The sequence below is a fragment of the Hippoglossus hippoglossus genome, chromosome 4 (assembly GCF_009819705.1).
Source record: "Hippoglossus hippoglossus isolate fHipHip1 chromosome 4, fHipHip1.pri, whole genome shotgun sequence".
Taxonomy (NCBI): Eukaryota; Metazoa; Chordata; class Actinopteri; order Pleuronectiformes; family Pleuronectidae; genus Hippoglossus; species Hippoglossus hippoglossus.
In genome coordinates this window covers 23,143,353-23,165,674 of record NC_047154.1, presented here as the reverse complement: position 1 = coordinate 23,165,674, position 22,322 = coordinate 23,143,353, and the positions used below count along the sequence as shown (strand labels likewise).

At 42.5% G+C, this 22,322-nt stretch overlaps 2 protein-coding genes across 15 annotated transcripts in view; both read right to left on the bottom strand.

The window, feature by feature from the left end:
* LOC117760392 (discs large homolog 1-like protein) overlaps window positions 1-4,298 on the bottom strand; it is a 98,440-nt gene extending 94,142 nt beyond the window's left edge. For 2 of the 3 annotated variants that reach the window (XM_034583387.1, XM_034583388.1), the window contains exons 1-3: window positions 4,174-4,297; window positions 2,340-2,510; window positions 58-889 (exon numbers count right to left, since the gene is read on the bottom strand). In XM_034583387.1, coding sequence (XP_034439278.1) covers window positions 58-889; window positions 2,340-2,510; window positions 4,174-4,192 — 1,022 coding nt within the window. In that variant the 5' untranslated portion in view covers window positions 4,193-4,297. Of the gene's footprint in view, window positions 1-57; window positions 890-2,339; window positions 2,511-4,173 lie in introns of all 3 variants that reach the window. The other variant, XM_034583386.1, reaches the window with a different exon arrangement.
* The window catches only part of lrrc7 (leucine rich repeat containing 7), a 106,768-nt gene that overhangs the window by 1,473 nt on the left and 82,973 nt on the right, over window positions 1-22,322 (bottom strand). For 3 of the 12 annotated variants that reach the window (XM_034583376.1, XM_034583374.1, XM_034583375.1), the window contains 7 exons: window positions 22,050-22,211; window positions 21,080-21,199; window positions 20,763-20,973; window positions 19,886-20,238; window positions 18,629-18,721; window positions 14,413-14,487; window positions 11,784-12,997 (listed from right to left, as the gene is read on the bottom strand). In XM_034583376.1, the coding sequence (XP_034439267.1) occupies window positions 12,887-12,997; window positions 14,413-14,487; window positions 18,629-18,721; window positions 19,886-20,238; window positions 20,763-20,973; window positions 21,080-21,199; window positions 22,050-22,211 (1,125 nt within the window). In that variant the 3' untranslated portion in view covers window positions 11,784-12,886. Of the gene's footprint in view, window positions 1-11,783; window positions 13,206-14,412; window positions 14,488-18,628; window positions 18,722-19,885; window positions 20,239-20,762; window positions 20,974-21,079; window positions 21,200-22,049; window positions 22,212-22,322 lie in introns of those variants that run through there. The other 9 variants (XM_034583383.1, XM_034583378.1, XM_034583385.1 and 6 more) reach the window with 7 other exon arrangements.

Genomic DNA, 22,322 nt, shown 5'->3' with positions numbered 1-22,322 from the left:
ACTTTTCCCAAACAACTGAAATGTATGTTCATGTTGCAAAAGGTTACACCAACATACCTCAGATGAGGTCCTTTAGTCAAAGGCCCGGGAGGAGCTGTGGGGCTGACGTTGCTGAAGGTAAATTTCCCCCGGTTGGGGCTGGTTGGACTCGTGGTGGGAGTGACTTTGCCGAATCCCGGGTCCTTGCTGGTCGTAAGAGCTGTAGAGACGACTGCAGTGTCTGTGACTCTGTTCAGACCTGGGCTGGTGCTGGGAGTGGTGCCAGTGGGGGTGAGTTTGTCCGGAGTGGTTGGAGACACAAGGCCCTGGATGGTGCTGGAGATGAGGGCTGAGACCGTCACCAGCTTGAGGTCAGGAGAGGCAGGAAGGTTTTGCGGATTTGCAGAGATGGTGGAGGTTTCTGAAGAGGCACCAGAGTTGGTGGGAGTGAGAAGTCGCTTTGTTCCATTCAGTGATACTGCAGGAGGTGTTTTTATGGAGCCAGTGGGGGTTTCTACTCCGTTCACTCCAGCAGCAGAGGGAGAAGAGGGTTTAGAAGTCTCTGCTGCCGAGGATATAGACGCTCCAGACTGGAGAGGAGGAAGAGGAGCACGGTATTTGATTGTGGATGGCTGTGACTGAGGTGTACCGGGGGATGTTGGGGAATGTCTCGGTGTTCCAGGGACTGGAGGGGCAGGTTGATGCTTGATTGACCTAGGTTTGGGGGTTAAGGGTGATGGCTGGGTTGGTCCACTAGAAGCCGGGGGGGTCAGGGGAGCAGGGGAGGCCAGTGGCTGATCAGGGAGTTGTTCCGTCAGGTTAGAGGAGGCAGGGAGGCCTGGACCATCCGTCTGCTCCACAGAACACTGGCTGTCTACAAGGATGGTCAACTCATAGTACTCCTGGATATCTGGAAGTAGAGAAAAAGACATAAGAACCACAAGGAGTGTCTGATGGGTTCAGTAGATTCATAAATAACTGTGTAATAGACAGATATATACAACAAATCACTTTTTTTGAAATTATCCTGTGATTCAGATTTCAAACCTTTTCTGAGGTGACAGAAAAACCATGTCAAACACAGCTGATACACTAGTGGCCTCTAGTGGCAGCGCAAGGATACTTCCACAGCAGAATAGTGACCCAGGTTCCTCACTTCTAAAGAGGAACAGTTCATTCTGCTGTCGTTTACCTTTTTCATCATTAATCACCCTGCGAAACAGAGGTTCCCCATCCTCTTCCACATAAACAGAACTGACAGGCAATTCTACACTCGAGTTTGTTGGTCATTGAAGAGATAAAGAAGGAAGGAGGAAATGAACATGTGGGAAAAGGACAATGAATAATACAGTTGGGGGATGATGAGTGAAATAGAAAAAAAGTGAAGAATACACTTAATAATACAACACACAAATAGAAAAGGCATCAAAGATGGAAATTATATTTTACAAAAGCAAACACATCCATGGACGTAGAGAATATTCAAATATATCACGTGCTATAATTCCTGTGGGTTCAGTCAATTCTCTTCAACACAAACAGAAACGAAGGTCAATAATGAGAAAACATTATTACAAAATAAAGACAGAACTGCTGCAAAATATGACTTTGATACCAGGAGCCGCTCGGTTAAAGGTCAAGGTTGTGTTCAAAACAGGAACTCAGTGTCATGTTCGGAAGAAAAACACACACACATACACGCACACACGCACACACACACACACATAAAACAGCTACAGGTGTGGGCGTGGTGCAAAGCCGGTGGGACCAGTGACTAAGAACCAGTTTGCTGTATTACACATTTCTGCAAAGACACAATAAGAAAAACTTCAACACAACCAGAACGAACTAGTTAAACACAGGTTGTAAACTGTTGGGAGGAATTTATAAAAACTACACACATAGGAGCCTGTGTGAGAGGCTGTGTTACGCCTACTGTGTGGTCTGATCTCTCTTTACTGGTGAACGGCTGCAGACACCATGGAAGCTACTGGTTCTACTTACAGCAGTGCTCTTGAAATTTCCCTTTAATCTAACAAACTCACTGATTTGTATACATTGATCGAATACAGTGGTGTTGGGTAAAAATGCACAAAAATGGAGCTTATGTGTCTTTAAAAGCCATTTCATATTAAACATAAAATAGCCAAAGCTTGATTTTAAAGATTATAATCAATTTTTAAAATAACAATTTCCATCCACAGTGTTGGGAACATTCAACATTTCACCTAAAGAATTCAATCACCTCCTAAAGATGTTAAATCCGAGTATGTGAAGATCAACAGACAACACTGCTAAAAAGAAATGGTGAATAGAGATAAACAGTGACTGGCTGAGGATATAGACAAACATATTCTTACCGAGCAGAGCGCTGAAGAGCTGACTTTGGAAGACACTGATGACTCTGTCCAGAGACTGCTGGAGCTGGTGGTCTTCCTCCCCGGGGCCCTCTTTGGTCCGATTCTGGTCCTGCTGCCTCTCCCCTAGTTTGACCCGGTACTGCTGCAGCAGCTCCAGCGCTCGCTGAGCATCTAGACACCACAGAAATACAAGTTCAATCAAAACCCATGAACAGAAAAGGAAAGGCAACATGCAGATCAGTGAGTTTGGAACCTGTAAATGCTTTAAATGTGTGATGTTGGGGATTATTAATCTGTGAGACCTCCCAGGGCCTTGAACACCACCTGTCTGTGAGTGAGTGTGGACACAGGTGTCAGAAGTCTGTCGCTGGGCTGTTCCTCTTCTCATTGTTATCCCAGAATGTGTTTCCTTTTCTCGTTCTGTCTACAGGGTTTTGCATAAATGTTGAACTGCAAATGTAATGGCCTTTAAAAATTAAAGGTACACGAGTTGCCCTATAACTCCTCTTTAAGTCACTTTAATAATAATAGTTCTTTTAGGGTAAACTCTGAGCACTGACCCAGTTCATGCCCTCCTACTGTATTTGTCTGCACTGTAACTACCATAAAAACGTTATCACCATGTACGTATTACCATGGGCATAAGGGCAGAAGGGTTTATGGTGTAAAACAAAGGTTGCAAAACGCATTCCAGGCAACATGGCACTCAACTGAACAGCTGATTAGAGCAAGGACTGACTCCTTCCATGTGTAGAAAGAGTTGTAGCCTACTGGCAGTCAAATGTGTGTGGATTTAAATAATATTTACTTATCCACTTTAACCACATTAATGATGGAGAATGTCTTCATATAGGAGGTGAACAATGCAACTGCAGCAATATGGATTTGGATTTGACATGTGACAAATAAAAATGTCACATGGGAGTTATTTCAAGATGCTAACTCATTATTTTTGAGTTGTTGAGTCATTATTTTCTCATTGTATTGACTTAGAGGATTTTTTAAACACTTCCATACATTTCAATACAGACAAGCAGCTGCAACCAGGTAAACGTACATCTTTAAAAAACCTTAAAAGTGCTATTTTGTTGATATTTTGAAAGCCGAATTTACCCCAAAGTCTAAATCATCAGGAAGAACCTTTAAATGTTGATCTACAAGTTCTGTATGTAGTACCTCAAGCCAATCAAACGTTCAATGTATGCTTTTGTGCAGAAGTTTGGGCTTCAATACATTTCAATGCAGACCAGCAGCTGCAAACCGGTAAAAGTAGACAAAATAAAACCCTCAAAATAGTTATTATGTGGGTAATGTGTGAGCCGAATTTACCCCCAAATCGGAAAAATTAATAAAAGCTCTTAATTAATCATCTACAAGTTGTGTGTGTAGCATAAATAAACAATTACACGTTAAATTGATGGTTTTGTGCAGAAGTCTGGGCTTCGATCCATTTCAATGCAGACAAGCAGCTGCAAACCGGTAAAAGTAGATAAAACAATAACAAAAAAAGCTGTTTTGTGGATCATTTATACGCCGAATATACCACAAGGTCTGAAGGATTAATACAAGCTCTTACATTGGGATCTTCAACTTGTGGATGTCGCACAAATGAACAAATTGAAAATCAAATCGCTAGTTTTGTGGTGAAGTTTGGTTTTTCGATCAGCTGGAGAGAAGCGCCTCGCGGAGCTGCAGCAAATCAGCGCGAGACGTTCGAACTGGTTTGTTCGGTGAAGTTTAAACAGTGAAACTAAATATAGACAGGTTATGAAAGATGAAGATGAAGAATAAACATGATAGATATTTTAACTATTAAAGCACTTTTTTCTTTTACCTTTCTGTCGCACGGGCATCGTGACGCGCACAGACGTCCTCCTCTCTCCCGGCTCTCTGTTTGTGTGAGCGTGTGTGTGTGTGTTATTACAGATGTGTGTGTGTGTGTGTGTGTGTGTGTGTGTGTGTGTGTGTGTGTGTGTGTGTGTGTGTGTGTGTGTGTGTGTGTGTGTGTGTGTGTGTGTGTGTCCCGGGACAGCCTGCCTCCAAACTGGGACAACACACTGACTCCACGTCCGTCAGGAGATAAACTTGATGAAAGTCCCAGTGTTAGAGTAACACGCTCAGACAGTTTGAGATGTGTTGTAATGTCTGATCTGTGATCTGCTCCTCCTCCGGCTCTCTTCAGTGAAACTGCTTCTCCATTCCTTCATTCAGGTGACTTCACTCCGAACGCTGCCAGACCGGTTCTCTAACCTGAGAGGGAGGAATACTCTCTCTCACACACACACACACACACACACACACACACACACACACACACACACACACACACACACACACACACACACACACACACACACACACACACAATCACTCTGCAGTAAGGGTGGACCGAGAAGTGGAAACAGTTAAAAGGAAATAGGTATGGACAGACAGACAGATGGATGGATAGATGGATAGATAGATAGATAGATAGATAGATAGGTAGTTTCTAAACCTAATTTTAACCTTAAAACCAATCTTAACCCTCAAACAGCCCTTTGGATTGTGAGGACTCACAATCATTGCATTGAACCGAAAATGGCCCTCGTACCTATAGAAAGACATGCGCCTACCTGAGAGTCACACACAAACACACACTCTCCTCCAAACTCCACTAAAGCCGGTCTGAGAGGCTCCTCGTCTGCAGCTGGTGCAGGTTTTGTCTTGTTGAACAGGGACAGTTCTGTGTGTTTACTGGATCCAACACAGCTGAGTATGGATTTAGATTCACAGACACATGTAACATCTCCTCCTTTTTGTTCTTGGGCGGTTAATACTGAAAGATAATACCGTGGTTGGCAAATTGTACATATTCAACCATAAACATCTGGCAACAGTATATGTACAGGCACGCATGCATACACACACAAAATAAGAAAAGTAATGTATACAAGGGATCCAATTGAGACGTCACAGGTTTAATCCCAGCAGTGGCCCGGGCGAGTTCATCCCCTGTGTGGGTTTTGTTGGTATTGTGATGGGAAACAGTGAATTGTGTTGAGTGGATTAAAAATGCACTATATCCCAGGCTTGTACCGAACCACTAAGCCTGGACCAGCCCCCCCCCCCCCCCCCCCCCCCCCCCCCAGCATTCACCACTGTTTCTATTCAAAGTGAAAAGAAAACCCAACGTCTCTCTTTGGTAAAACAAGTCGCTGCGGCACAAATCCGGTTGAATGGTAAATACTTTAGGATTTACTGCATTAAAGGTTATCGTTGTTATGATAAATACAAAATGGTTGTTTAGCAGTAACTCTGCTAGCAGATGACATTCATGTATTTTGGTGATGGCAGGCAACATTATCAGAAATGTGATACACCAAAAAAACATTAGTCCTATGCATATGTGAAGCTATAGCTATAGATACAAGCTTTATAGGAGACTGGGGACGTCAACATTATAATGATTAAATATGAAAATATTGTGTCTAGGCTGTTTGTGTGTTTCCACCGACATGTAGCCGCCACTGAACTTCTTAAATACTTTTAAAACTATACCTACACTTTAATTCAGAAAACTTACATGGGATCATGTGAAAATGACCCATTACTTATTTACGATGGTTATTAAAAGTTTGGCTAAATGTCTAACAGTTAGAATTTGGGTTATTATGTTCTTTGACCAATGGGCCAATCTCCTGTTCCTCGCTAACATTTTCTCATATATCTTATTTTTGCCTTTTTCCCAGATTAGCTGAGAAGATGGCATCAATTTCTCCTTCATAGATTCAGCACAGAGGTAGATCCAGGTTATATTTAAAAATGCAAATACAAGTGCAAAACTAGGACCGAGCGTCACCTGGGTTCTGTCCTGGACAAGAAGGTAGGTTGTTATTTTTATACCCGGGCCCGGCTGGTAAAACTGCAAAGTCTATTTCTAAAACACAGGTTAAATACACACAATACAAGGTGCTTAACTCGTGCTTAGGCTAAGTACATCCCAGGCTTGTCCGTACAAAGGGGAACTATTATTATTATTGATCCTCTCATCCATCTTTTGGGAATGACAACAAACACCAGACACGGACACATTTATTTGAAATCTCACGATACCCTAACCCTGCAGAGACGCCAGAGACAGTCAGAGTTACCGAGTTAAAAAGGCAAAGTTACGAAAGCAATTTGCTCCCTCACACACGTCAATCCAACATGTCAGACACAATACACTGTATGTCTCCGTCTGTGCACAGTGGATCAATTGTAGGGACACTTCATCTGCATACACACACACGCACACATGCCCACCACACACATATACACACTCACCACACACACATACACATGCAGGAAGCAGCTGAATGCAGGTCATGGACTCAGTCCCTGGTATTGTTATTGATCAGGTCACAAGGGCTTATTGATCACTTTGGTGGGCGCACAAAAACTCTCACTCTGTGTCTCTAACACCCACGCTAACACACACCCACACACACACACACACACAGACACACACACACTAATGCCAGCATAATGTATGAGTCAGCGTGGGGGCAAATGTATGCATGGTTGTGTAAGTGGGTTGGTCAGTCGGCAGACAGAAGTATCGTTTTGTTCAGACCAGTGTGTAAAAGCCGGAGTAAAGAGGAGAAGGAACAAAAGGACATCATTCTACTTTCGTCAATGTGTGTGTGTGTGTGTGTGTGTGTGTGTGTGTGTGTGTGTGTGTGTGTGTGTGTGTGTGTGTGTGTGTGTGTACGGTTACCCTCTATTGTTAATTGTCGGCCTGCGCCACAGAAACCAGAGTTGTTGTGCAGGCGCCGCTGCTGCCAGGAGAACAGTGGGGAATGGTACAAGACAGACAAGGAGGGAAATGGAGTTAATGATACCTGTCATTGATTCAGTTAAACAGGCTCTTATTCAGTAATGCAGAGGTGTTTCATACTGCAGAGGTTGGAGGTGGGAGAGGTACTCACATCCTTTAGAACATAGCATCAAACACATCTTCAATTATAAGTCAAAGTCCTGCAAAACATAACAAAACCCTTCCCCTGCAGCATTAAAGTGCTTATGTGAATATCACAGGCTTATTAGATATTTCTGCATTAAAGTGTCACCAGACTTTTAATGTTGGAGCTACTTGATGAGAAACCTTAACTCATGTGTACACTGCTGAGTTTAATCTAACAATGCTAGATATTTTAAAAGAGTTTTGTTTGTAAAATTTGTATCTACAACACATGGCTGTCATAGAAATGTAGTGGAGTTAAGTACTGTACTGTAGTACTTGTACTTTACTTTAGTATACTTCCATTTTACTCTCCCTCATACAGTACTTCCTGTGTCAAAGTCTTCTGCTTTGTATTGAATGTAATTTTGCACAATTACAGGACAAAAGTCAAAAGTAAAATTTAAAATAATTCTTTAGATTTGTATAAAAGAACTTTTTATGAAAACTTTTCTTATTACTTTGCAAATAATCCTCTCAAGCCCCCTCAGATTTATCCAGTGGATAATAGTAATTGAATGAATCTCTACAGAGGTCAGAGTGTTAGTTCCATAATATATAATATTATATTATTATAATAAGTATTCAAATGGTAATACTGCAATGGTCATAACATGGAATAATAATTTAATTCCCTGTAATTAATGAGCATTATTGGAATCAAGGAATAAATAAAGTATAGAAAGTGTCAGGAAGTTCAGAAGTCAGTCTCTATGTGGATATTGTTTACTGGTTTAGGACTTTACACACAAACATGAACAACCTCCAGTTCATTTTCACAGCAAATGTCCTCGTGTGATTATCACTGATCAATAAATGATCCATGTTTTCAGTCGCATGTGCTGGCTGTAAAATCCAGTATGGTTTTTATACATAATACTCACCAGACATAGAAGCTTCTACCTTAATAAGAAACTGTGTTAGTGACGAACTCCCTCTGTGAGCCGTCCCTCTGTGATCCGCAGCTCGGATAAGTGTCAAGAATAGATGGGATGGACGGATAGAGAGGGATGAAGAAGAGTCAGGCTGTTAGACTAATGGACGGAGACAAAAGGCCAATCTGCAGAGATGAAGAGCGGCGCCGCGGAGTTTAATCCACAGAACTGAAATCTCCTACAGATCTGCTGCGATCAACCTCTGTCCTTTCTCCTCTTTCATTTCATTGCTACATCTCTTTCTCTCTACCTCGCCTCTTTATCCATATATCGACTTATCCCATTCTCTCTTTCATTATTTTTCTTATTTCCTTTTCTTGTTCATCCCTTTCTAATCCCTCTATTTTTAATTACTGCTGGAACACTGTCATTTCCCTTCTGGGAAGAATAATCAATCCATCAATCAGTCTATCTATCATCCATCCCTCCCTCCATCTATCTATCTTTATTCCTTTTTAGGGTTTCCACTCCTCGGTCCATCCCTACTTCCTCTTAGTCTATTTCTTATATTTTCCCTCCTCCCGTTTTTCTTGTTTTCTCTTGATTTGTATAATTTCTCGTTTCCTCCTTTGCACTTATATCATAACTTTCACTTTTCTTTCCTCGTCACCGCTTCCTTTCTTCTTTTCTCTTCCACCTTCCTCCCCTCACACGTTCCACCTCAGCCAAGGAGGTTGTGTTATCGTCTGCATTGGTTTGTCTGTTAATTAGCAGGATAATGCTCCAGCTACAGGATGGATTTCCACAGAATTTGGTGGAAGGATGTGGTTCGGGTCGGGGAAGAACCCATTCAAATTTGGTGCCGATCCGCACATGGATTTGTTTGATTACCTCACTGGAATAAGGAAAGAGATAAACCCCCCCCTCCTCATCAATCCAAAGACAAAGCTCAGAGCATTAGAGGGAACCCAGATTACCAATAGTGACATTTTTATTATTTGTACAATAGAGACTTTAGTACATTATTCAAAACACTTCTTATATACTGAAAAAATGGTACGTCCCAAAGCCCAAAATGGCTCCAGTGTAATCGCTGCACAGCATTTTTTCAATTTTATACATATATTATTTTTTGTAAAAACTGTATCTTAAATAGTATGTACAGATAGCGTCTGCAAAATGCATTCTAAACACATGATATATATTATATATACTTCAGCAATTACATTTCTCCGCATTAATACTCAAACTTAAAACTGGAAGGATTTTCAACTTGCATGTGCAAATAAACAAAGAAATAAATAGTTCTGTTTAAAATCGCCACTAAGGTTTGTTTTCCGACTTACAACTCCACAGCGGTTCTCTCTCTCTCCTCGGAGGTCAAAGTACTTTTTTTTTTGTCACACAACAGAAGAAGCAGCATTCAAGTTGGGTAGGTGTAGGTACTGCAGAAAGCATGAGTACATTCACAATCAATATGAGTCATTTTAAATTTCATTCACAGCTATGTACAGTGACACCGTCCTCAGCATTTGTCCAGCTCTTATGTAGTTTTAAACACATAGAAAAGAATGACTGTTTTTATAGTCATATACATATATTTATATATTTATATATATAATATATATTTGTATAACACAAATTCACAATTACAGTAGAAATACATTTTATACAGGTTTGGATAGTACATGTGTAGGTCTCCGAGTCATACTGTGCGTACTTCCATCCATAACTTTGTTATAAGTGTCATTATAAAATATCACAATTTTTGAGCAAAGCTAAGGTATATCAATATATTTAGAAAGAATTACCTGAAACATGTAGTAAAAAATAATTATATTATCAAACCTTTTTTTACTCTGTTCGCATCACAATATCTTTGATATTTCAAACTCTAAATAGTTGTTGGGTGGGTTCCGGTGGTTAAACTCAACCACGCGACCCGCCTGTGCCATTTTGTGTCCCCTCACGTTGAATTAACTAATGCTTATCGGGAAGGTCGACACAAAATGGCCACAGGATGACGCCGTCATGTCAAGCAAAGGTCAGTGGATGTCAGGATGTTGCTTTGCTCCGGATGAAACATTAGAACATGTGCTGCGTTTACATGAAGACAGAAAAATGCTCTTTGTCTGTCGTTACTTCCGTCGTGTCTCGACTAAACGTGAGGATCAAGGCTGGATTTGATCACATTTCAACGACTCCAACTTTGGCCAGAAACTTCTCGGACAGCACAAGTGTCCACATCTGGATTGGAGTCTGGATCATTTCCCCCCCCCCTGCTCTACTTAATGTCAAGCTTCAAGCGTAATCCGACCCGAGTCACAGGTAATTTTGAGCATTCAGTAACAAAATTGGCAAATCTGTCAGTTTGTATTTCCTCAGTTTAAAACAGCTGCACAGAAAAATTCAAGTGTAGCCAAAAGCCTTTGTGACACAGATCATATCTTTTCCCCAGATTGTCTAAAAAGGGAAAATCTGATTCATTGCAGATTCTCCCACACATAGGGTCAGAATATACTTGCTGTTAACTTCACGTGTGCGTACGCAAGATGGCTGCTCCGTGTATCCTGTGTCCGTTTGGTGTGCAGGTTGTAGGTTACATGTCCTCAGGTGAAGGTGACGCGTACGCAAGATGCAATACAAACATAATGGGTCGGGCGGTGACAGGGTCAATGGGCACGTCATCAGCGACAGAGAAGAGAAGTAAACTTGCCGTTTTCCCGACGTGTCTGATTTAGGGATCTGACATACACCTATGAATCCGCAATCTTGGCGTTTTGATTGGCCAAATGTCGCCATCTTTGTTTATGTTTACCACGCGTAAATTGCAAAGATCGGTACGCGAGTTCTGTGTTGTTCCCTCTACTGGAATCCTCCAGTCACATGCGTAGTACCTAAGCAAGAAGGTGAATAATGTTCACGATGCAGCCAGTTGTGTACGTGTGGTTAAACAGCAAGTATATCACAAGCCTGACACCCTGATTCTTCAGTCTTTTCTCTATTTCTTTCCACAGGGAGGTCAGAGGTCACTTCAGCAGAGCAGATAATTGCTGGCACGTAGATTTATCGTCAGCCCAAACTGTTAAACAACAATTCCCCCCCTCTTATGGTTTTCAGATCAGATCCGGGCCACAGGGAGGTAAAGCTCTAGTGTGTTTCTGTGTAAATTCAACCAGGGAGGCTCAGAGTCAGGCTCTGTATGGCACCAACTTTAAAATACCTGTCTCACTGGAACTCTAGAAGCTAGAAAAAGTCTAGAAGCTGACAGACCGATGATGGGAAAGCATGCTGTGACCATCATACAACTCAAACAGCTAGAGAAGTGACGTTGCTGTGACAACGCTAGAAAACAGGAGCTCAAAATATGGCACGGACTTGAATAATGTTACAGTGTGTGTTCACATGTGTGTGAGTGGTTTTAAAATAGCATTTCACTCCTGAAATCAGGCTCGAACATAGACAGGGCTTCACTATGCAACAGTGCACGGATCACACAGTTGAAACATGTGCCGTACACGGGGGGCACATGTGTGTGTCCGCCTGCTAGCCCATGTGCATGGCAGTGTGTGTGTGTGTGTGTGTGTGTGTGTGTGTGTGTGTGTGTGTGTGTGTGTGTAAACATTAGCATGACTTGCTCGATAGATGGCACTGCAGGACAAGTTGGGCTCTGCTGAAAAGCTTCATGGGCCGAGCCTCAGAAATATTGCTTTAGCTCTTTTCAGCAAAGCTGTGCAAGCAACAGTTTGAAAAAAGAAACAACAAACGAACACAAGTAGCCGTGATGGACGAGGGAAAATGTTTTCTTTTTCTAAACTGAAATAAATCACTGGTTTAATTTAGAAAAATCGTCCATTTGGAGAAATTATCCCTGTATGTTGGTAAGAGAGAATTCAGAGTGTGGTTTATTAACAATAAGTATAATTAATCATAAAGTGTTAGAGCTGTCTGTCCAGGCCCCAAGGAGAGTGCAGCTCTAGAAAGCTACAGCTCTACATATGTACACAAGGCATGAAGTCTTAAGTTTTTCCATTTCTGTACATTTCTGGAGGCGAAAAACACTGGCAGAGCAGAACTGAAGAGACAAAGAATCAAAGAATGAAACACCAGAAGGCAAAAAGAACAGAGGAACAAAGTAGCAGCGAAAAAAAAGGAAGAACAAAGAAGAACAGTGAGGTTCATGGAAAGTGAATCATGTGCTACAGGAAACAAAAAGAAAGACAAAATCCAGCGTGAACAGCAAAGTAAAAGAATCAGTGGGGAAAAGCAGAGACAGTGTAAAACAGAATCCAAACCGAAGAAACGAAAACAAAATACTCAATTCAATCAGGTGACTGTCTAATGAACTAAACCAACCACAAAATCCAAACTGCAGCAGCCCTGTGGGACTCCAACGGTTAGAGTCCTGGTGTGGTCCGTCCACCCGTCGATCAGGTCCCTGACCGTCAGTAGCCAGAAGAGCCGATATGTTTCCCATGGTACATTTGGCACTAAGTATTCGCCTTTGGTCCAGCAATAGGCAAATTAATGTCTGTGTGTTCCCTTAAAAAGGTAAAAAAGGCGGCTCATTTGTCAGGTCCACAAGCCCCCAGCGGAGGACCGGTGGCGGTGGCGGTGGGATGGTCGACGAGCAGGGAAAAGAAGCGTTGTTGTTGTGTTTGTTTTTTGTTTGTTTGTTATAAAACTACTTTTTAGCACATGCTGCTGTCTCTCAGAACCACCAAGTCCACCGTCCGCTGGAAACTCTTCAGCAGAGAGACGGCTGTCTCATGCTCCATGTGTAAAAAACTATGTCCGTTAGCCTGCAAGGCAAACACGCAGCACAGTCAAAAGCATGTGTGTGTGTGTGTGTGTGTGTGTGTGCGTGTGTGTGCTGCAGTATTTCCATACACATGTGTACTGTATGTGTGAGTGGGTTTGTGGAGGGATGGAGGGTCCCTGCCATCATTATCTCAGTAACACATCACTGTTGGGGAAAAGAGAGAGAAGAGGAGGAGCTACACAGTCATGCTGTAGAGAGAGAAGGGGTAAAGACAAAAAAGGGCTTTTAGATGAGTTCATCCAGCTAAACTGTACATCTGTGGAGAGAAGATGACGGGGGGGGCACATGAGAGGGAGGGGTCTGCTCGCAATCATACAGCTGCAGTGAATATCAATACAATGTAAAATGGACTTGATTTATTTTGATTGACAGAAATCATCACGTAGCTACTGTGTGGTCGCCCCCAGGAAGTGAATTTTCCCTCAGGGCTTAAAAAAGATTTCAGCATCAACATGATAATTTGTGTCTTGGCAACTTATAATTGACAAAAATCTAGTTGTCTGATAAATCTCAGACTTTTAAAGCAACATTTCACCTCAAAGAAGCAGCTTAGAATGAGTTTGATGGTTCATGATGTGAACATGGAGACTGGTCCCTGTTTTATTCCCACTCCTCATCCTGAAAGTCTGTTCTTGCTCTTTGTTACTTTGCTGAGCGGGTAGGATCGGTTAGGAAGACCTAATTAAAAACTTATCTCCAATATTCAGCTGGAAACTTTTACAATATGAAGAATTCTAAACATGGGCATAGGGTCTTTTATATAGAGCACTATGGAGTCATTTTTACACTTAGTATTAATACTTTTAGGGGAAAACACAGCGAATGATCATCTTTAAATGTAAAAAATAAAGTTGTTTGCCACAGTTTGTGCTGTGATGCTCAAGTTTCTTCACCACTAGATGTCACTAAAGTCTACACACTGAACCTTTAAGTTCTACCCTGATATCTCACGACATTTTTTACCCTTAACTAAAATGAACCCGTAAACCTACGAGTCAAAAGTCCTCTTTATTGGTGGTCACTAATAAATGACGAATGATAGAGAGGATGTGGGGGCCATGCCAGATTTCATGAAGTGACAGGTACGAACACGCAGGCAGAATATACAGACAGGAAAATACCATTAAAACCATTAACCATTAAAAGTGAGGCAGCTAATCAGTGACAGTGGGCTTCTGTTGAAGAGCCTACGTATGAGAACGCTAAGCTAACTGAACCAGGTGAAGTGCACGTTGACTTGTGTTGTCCTGCTTTATGCTCTGCCTCCATGTTTGTAAGAGAAGGGAAAGGCCGGGAGGGCAGGGGGTGGATGGAGGGAGGTCAGGGGGTGGAGGGAGGTCAGGGGGTGGATGGAGGGCAGGGTGTGGCTTTTTTTTTTTGTGCTGTGGCCGTTACCTGCAGTATCTTGTCTCCAGGCTGCAGGGCGGAGGTGGCGGGCCCGTCATGCTGTACCCTAGTAACAAAGATACCCTATAAGTCAAAATGATACACCGTTAGGACGACACAGGGACACGATGGTTTAGAATCTTTGCCTTTCTCATTCTCAGCTCAGTAGCCACCCACCCCCCCACAAAATAAAAAATCACATTTCTGCCCCCAAAAAATTTGGAGAGGCATGCAAATGTTGCAAATAAAACTGCCAGAAATTCATAATAACAATTTTTTTTGCCATTTAAGGTACTTGGGTTTACTTGTTATTTGCATCTCTCTTAAAATTGACTATTAAATTCCTCCAAAAAAGACATTTTATCAGCTCTTTAAGTAGAGATAAGGACTTTTTTTATGTAGACATGAGGTTAGAAAGAGAGAAAAATAGATAAATACAGTAAAGGGGAATAGGAATTGCTGTTGGATGAGTTCTGACTAAAGGGGAAAGAAGTAGGTCGCAGGGAGGCCAGAAGATATTTCATCCCCCCCTATTCTTTTTGTTTTTTTGTTTTTCCCTCGATAACCCAAGGCAGAGATTGTAAAAACACCAACATCTTTTCACCGGGAGCTGAAAGATGTTTTTTTTTGGGACACAGAGAGTGTGAGACAATGCAGCCGTGTCGACTCAACATGTGTCAACAGTGTTGTGCACGTGTTGAAGACACAATAGTGAGTTAAACAGATATATGTGGCGGTTAGCCAAGAACGATGTGATGCAGTGACAGTGCAGCAGCACCTACATACTACAGGAGTGAGAACAGGAAAACACACACACACACACACACACACACACACACACACACACACACACACACACACACGTCAGAGAAGTGCACGTGTTAGAAGAATTAGTCGAGTTATTGTTCACGGTATAAAGCGTTTTTATACAGTGAGCCTCATACAAGTACACAAGCAAAATACTTCTGATGAAGTGGCCATGAATATTAATTTAGTGCACAAAGTGGCGGATAAATCCAATTTATGTATAAAACCGTGACTTCAGTGATTGTAATTTGGAAGTGGCCAGTTTATTACTTCATCCTTTCAGACCTGTCGCTCACATATGGAGCTCACTGTACGTCACAGATGAGTTTGTTAGCAGCTACAACCTGAGCAGCGTTAGTCACAACAACCAAACATTTACAGATTGTCAAAGCTGTTGCACACGGAGCGGCAGCCTCCTGCAGAAACTTCAACATTCATTTATATGCATTATATAAATAAATGATGAATTCCTCAGAGTATTGTTTGACTCATTTTGATTGCAGGCATAAAATCTTTTTCTTTTTACACAACTGCAGACAATATTAGTTTATGAGTAAAAAGTAAAAAAGGACAATACTGAGGATGAAGTTTTTGCAGCTCAGCGATAACACGTACACACACTTGTCTCCAGACATTGACAGTTGATAAGTGGGTTTGTTATTGACAGCAGCTCAGTGTGCAAAGACAGCGTTGGATTTACTATCCAGGAGCAGAAAATCAGATTTTCAAACTTTGAATCCATGTTCTGCTCCTTCAAACTCTGACTTCTGGTCCTAAACTGAGTGAATCCATCAAAGCCCGGGATCTCCCTCCTCCGTCAGTCGCTGTCAGACCCTGAGTGTCACAGCTCGTCTTTCAGGTCAAACATATAAGATGCAACCTGATAATGACTTCTGGCTCTGGTTTTTACAATGGGTCTCTCATTGGGGAAGTTTTTGAAACTGTCAGACATAATGTGGCACAGAAACTCTGTTCTGAGTCATTTGTTTGGTAAAACTTCAATTAAACTCATTTAGTTTTTGTGTTAGATTATGAAAAAGACATCAGATCTTTAAGTTGAGGATAAAAGCCAAATCAGTTTGTTGTTTGAAATAAAATAAAATAGAATACCAAGGATGCTGTAAGCAACATTAACAGATGTTGTAACGCTAAAATATTGTCTTTTTGTAGATACAAATTCAGGCTATTTCCATTCATTTCAAAAGAAGAATTTAGTGGCAAAACCAACACAAAAGGCAAAATTTTCCGTAAGAAAACAAGAAAAACATGAAAATTATGAAAGATATAACAGGTTCTCCAATTCAATCAGACATTTCAATTTGCAGATGATTCTGCTTCATGGGCCACAAGTGTAACAGAGATGGTAATAAGAAGAATCTTATTGATTAATAACAATTGTAATATGCATTTATAAACGATTCCCCAAACTATCAGTGCCTCAAATATCAAATAATCTTTTGTCTATTTATTTAAAAATTAACACACTTATCAATTCTTATTTTCATTGTACAATTTATCATTAATTAATAAAATGCTTTATTACCATTTATGTGACACTCATGATCCTCCATAGATCCAACATTAATTTTAAATCAAGTGTTTTACAAATACATCAGTCGTTAATTATCTGGGAACAAGTATTTTCCTGAGATAAATCAGAGGATGGGTGCAAGCAACAACGCCGGCCACAAGGCGGAGACACAATCCTGTTGAACAGCTGTGCTCGGCTCTCGAGGTCACAACCACAGATGTGTGTGTAAAATGTATCAGTCAATCTGTTTTGATCCAATTTTAACCTTTGAGTCTTGTGTCTGCCATTAATCACATTAAAATAACATTAGAACAATGTGTGTGTGTGTGTGTGTGGTCTTCAGCCTGGATATGAACGTCCACTGAAACTAAAATAGTCACAAGCGCCTCAGTGAAAACGAAATGAGTTCTCGTGAGTCTGACGATCAAACCACAATCAAAGGCATCAGCATCTATTTGAGCTAAAAGTGCTGACGAATCAGCTCCTTGATAAGACTTGAGAGAACGCTTTGATGACCTCACTACTACGTCCAGACTGGGAGAACTACAGAGCAGACACAAGGTGAACTGGTGCAAGGACAAAGGACGATTTCTAGTATCTTGTCAAGTTTGAAAGTCAAATATCCACCGTGATATCGTACTTTGTGGAAAATCCACATTAGCTGACATCACTGCAGATACCCAGAGGCTCAGCAGCTGACTCACCATCCCTGTTTTTTTTACGCTATAGTAAAGACGGCGAAGAAAAGTGACGTAATTATTTAAGAAAATATTTAGCAGGATCACTTGAGAACCTGCTCGTGTGCATCGACTCCACTTGCTGCCGGTGTGACATTAATAATGGACAAACTGCAGCGGCAGGTGGGAACTTTATGGATTCGAGGGGAGACAGGAAAGATTTAATGAACCGTTCGAGTCAGCAACTGAGTCACTACGGTCGTGTTCTCCAGATTAAAGTTAAACGATGATCTGACACTTTCTATAGCATCACACCCACGACTTAAATTAATTCACCGTTCCTCACGCGGGACGTTAAGACAAACTCCTGTAGGCTTCTTCTATTTTTAGACCGGCCGTCTCGTCAGCTACTCAGCTGCTCGACATCTGAAGTCAGAGCAAGTCGGTGAAAATCTGTCATACTTCCCATCCCGAGATCAAAGTCTTGCGCTGCATCTAAAAAAGAACAATCACCCACGGTGTCCCAGAACCGAGCAGCCTTCCTAAAATAGCCCCGTGTGCAGCCTGGCTCCTTTACACTGTAGAGCACAGCAGCATGTTTCTAGGCCGAGCTGCCATGTGCAGGAGGCCTGAGGGATGTGCAACCCCAACACACGGACACGCAGTGACGGACAGCAGCCACACGCTGCACAGGTAGAGATGATGACCAAGTGTCAGGTCCGGCTTGAGATGTTACGCCTGCACGTGAGCAAGAATCTATCGGAAAATATTCAACTATTTAAGTTTTCCTTTTTTTCTAGAGACCTCGAGGAGGCTGTGAGGATGAAATAAACATGTAAAATTACCCCGTGCGTGATGTGCAGATGCATAAATGTGTCGTTGACGTTCCAACAGGTGCTTTTATATCACGTTTGACTTATTCCATCCTCTCTTCTGATGCTGTCAAAGGTTTTTATAGTGTCTCAAAAGTGTTGAGTTGTGTTGTATTTTACAAATGTACGAGAAATCAGAGTCTATAAGTCAGTTGAACTTTTGTTTATCGTAAAAAGCAAAGTTAACCAAGTCAACTGCTGCCCCGCGGATTGACAGACACAACAGAGGGAGACGAAACACTGCGGTAACGAGCAGCAGTTTCCATGGCAACACTGAGGGAAAGCCGGCGGGGAGGATGTGATTGGCTGGCGGGAGGCCGGGCCGGGTCGGGTCGTACCATGTCGGAGGGCTTGAAGGGGTTCCCCTGGCCACTGATGCCACCAGAGATACTGAAACCAAGACCAGGGTTCTTCTCTATTCTCACACACATCTAGAAGAAGGAAAGACAGAAAGAGAAGAGGAGAGAAGAGAAGAGAAGGAAGACGACTCAAAGTGAAATACACAGATTAGAACAAAGCATGGAAGAGATAAACAACATGTGCAACAGTGGAGGAACATTTTAATGTGATGTGTGACACGTTCAGGAAGCTAAACTGGAGGTCGTCAGTTCTATGGCAACAACAAGGGAGCCGCAAATATCCATGTCAGAGATTTTCTGTTTGGAATAAAGTTTGTCAATAAAGATTCATGTGGTGACTTCATGTTCCCACCGTACCTGGTGCAGTGCTCTGTGATCTGTAAAGCTGAGTTAGAACTACATCTCCATGTCTTTTTCTAAACCTCTTTGTTTCACTGTTGAAAGCAACTGCTGCTGCTACTGTGTTTTATTTTGTCTCTTTTAGTCGTATTTATTTCATAGACGTCATCTGAGATCATCTCAACCTCATTATCTAATCTGATAACTGGAGCCTGACCAACATGGATTTAAATGGCCAATGCCGACACTGATATGTCTGCAGATGCATATATATATATTTTTTTATTGATTTTTCAGATGTCCTTATCAAACGCTTGTAGTTAAAGGTTCAGTGTGTAGGATTTAGTGACATCTAGTGGTGAAGTTGCATGTTGCAGCTGAATACTCCTTCCCCTCACCCTCCCCTTCCAAACATGAGAGAGAATCTGTGGTAGCTTCAGTTGTCATAAAAACTCAAAAGGTGTTTAGTTTGTCCAGTTTGGGCTACTGTAAAAAACATGGCGGCCTCCGTAGAGAGGACCAGCAGACTTTATCAAAGTATTCTGCTTTATTACCATCATCATGTTGAGCTTTGGTGGAGGTGTGTTAATGTGACATCTTACTTTGCAGTGTTATTGAATGGACCCACATCCTCAATTCTAATGTCCTTTCTAGCCCAGTTACTTAATATATATTTAGCCGTCATTAGAGCACAGCCCCATTTTCAATCAGACCTCCACGATAGCGTTTGCAGACAGATGGAGGGACAGACAGACAGATGGAGGGACAGACAGACAGAGTGACAGACAGACAGAAAGACAGACAGACAGAGGGACAGACAGCCAGACAGACGGAGGGACAGACAGACAGACAGACAGACGGAGGGACAGACAGACAGATGGAGGGACAGACAGATACCTGTTCCTGGAAACCATCCGTGCTCTTCTGCCCTTTAGTCTGCAACAGGCAGCGAGCGCTCTGAGGCCGCGGGTTGGTGTGGGTGGACATGATGACCTGGTTGCTGTGGACCATGCCCTGGTTGCTGTGGACCATGCCCTGGTTGCTGTGGACCATGCCCTGGTTGCTGTGGACCATGCCCTGGTTGCTGTGGACCATGCCCTGGTTGCCGTGGTACTGGGGGTTTGTGGCGGGCAAGGAGGACTGATGGGAGCTGTGGGAGGAGTGGGGGTTGTACTGGGGCTGGTTCCCGGACGGGGACAGGGCCATGGGCAGGCCGCTGCTGGAGTATGACTGACCAGGGGAGGGGAGGCCTGGACGGAGAGAAAGAGTGAGACTGAGGTAGAATCTGACTCCATATGACATTAAAACGGGAATTTAAGAGAATAAGCAAAATAAAGTGTATGTTACAGCTTAAACCACAGATTATTATCATTGGTTTATGTTTTATATTTGAATCAATGGATAATTTTGTCTATAAAAAGCCAGTAAACAGTGAAAAATGTGTGTAACAGTTTCCTGAAGCCCGAGGCTACTCGACAAAAGACTGCAAATCCTCAACATCGATAAACTGGATGTGTTTGACTTTTTCACCTTCAAAAGTTTCAAAGTAATTGCTGCTTATTTCTAATGGATCCATCAACTAATCATTGCGGCTCCACCATTAGTACCAAACATTTTCAGATTAGACAGGACACCAGGGAACAGCTAATGAATGCTAACGGTGATGCTTGGGATGATAATGTTTAATGACCCTCGGTTCAAATCCCCAAAACCCCTCAAAATTCAATTTTCTACATTACAACATGTGCACATAAACATATTGTTTAACATTTACCTTGAGACATGTTGCCTTGGTACTGCCCAGGCCCCCCAGAGGGAACCACTGACAGGGGCATCCCTGGTTGGTACTGGTTTCCCTTACTCATCATCCCGTCGTAACCCTGCGGCCCGACCACGCGGTGAGGCGTGGTGGAGGAGGAGGAGGAAGAGGAAGTTACGATCATGGTGTTGTGTGATTGGTGGGACGTGTTGTGGGAGTGGGCGCTCTGGGGAGGGAGAAGGGACACGCCCACATCCACCTTTAGTTGCATTTTAATGAAATTTTAAATATCTTCATTCCCTCCCAACAAACCCCAAGATCCAGCCGTTCACCTTTTTCATGAGGTTGTCGGGGGGGACGTCTCTCCTGCCGAGTGAGTAAGGAGCCCACTGGTTGCTCCCTGACACCCCCTCCTGGTCATTATCCAGCATGGCGGCTTGCTGAGAGGGGGTCTGTGAAAGAGAGAGGGACACAGGCAGAGAGACAGGGTGACCTGATCTGTGAAAATGAATATTTAACTTCAGTCATTTAATTCAAGTATTTACATTTCGCTGCCAAAGTTTCAGGCCTGGTTGAGTGAACATTAGCAACATTAGGGTTTGGTTGGTTTGTATGTTTGTTTGTAAGCACGTAGAGAAACACTATTGCCCCAACACCTGGTTAAAGGATGCGGTATAGGTCAGGGAAGACGTCATTACATTTTGGTGTGGATCTGGATCAGGGGGTGGATCTCAGAAAACAAATCATGGATCATAATAAGAAACATCAGGTTTATTTGGGAGACCGACTTTTATGAGTGTGTGTAATTTGATGTGATGAGTACTTTTCAGAGATTTTTAAAATGTTTCCCAGTTCACAAATGCAAATAGTAGAGAAATAAAAAAGAACCAATACAGTTAACAATAAAAAGTGAGCCAGCTGCATGGTGCAGACATAACCAACAGCTCCATAAGCGTCGAGATTATACAGAAGAGCCCTTCAGAATGAATTAGCTTCTATCTCAGTTGTTTTGGTAACATTTCTTCATTCTTCATTCTTCACTATCAATCATGTGCAGAAGGCCTAATGAGACTTAAACACCAAAGTTGTATCAGACTCGCTGATACGTGCAGGTTGAGACGATAGAGACGGTAGTTGTAATAACCGGGGTCATACTAGCAGTAATGGCAGACAGTTAAATAATAGTTGGTGGTGGCTGTAGCTGGGTGACGAGGTGTCAGTGGCAGCTAGTCTCTATAATTACCTATGTGAGCAGTAATAAGGACAGTACCAGGGGTTCAGTGTTCTCAGAGGGATACTCACGGCGTTAGCAGACGGAGGAGGAGGCAGTGGCAGCCAGCGGCCAGCAGGGGGCTCATGCTTAGTGTTATTGTAAAGGTTAAAGTTCAAAGTGCTGCTGCGCCCCTGGCTGTGACCCTGACAGAGCATGCCCAGCGTGAGCGTGTTGTGCTTTAGGACACCACTCTGATTGGAGAAGACGACATCACATGACATGGGTGAATGTGGTGGGGGGAGGGGAGGGGAGGGGAGGCGGAGCCAACACAGCGGGCTGCAGCGTGGCGACAACACACTGTG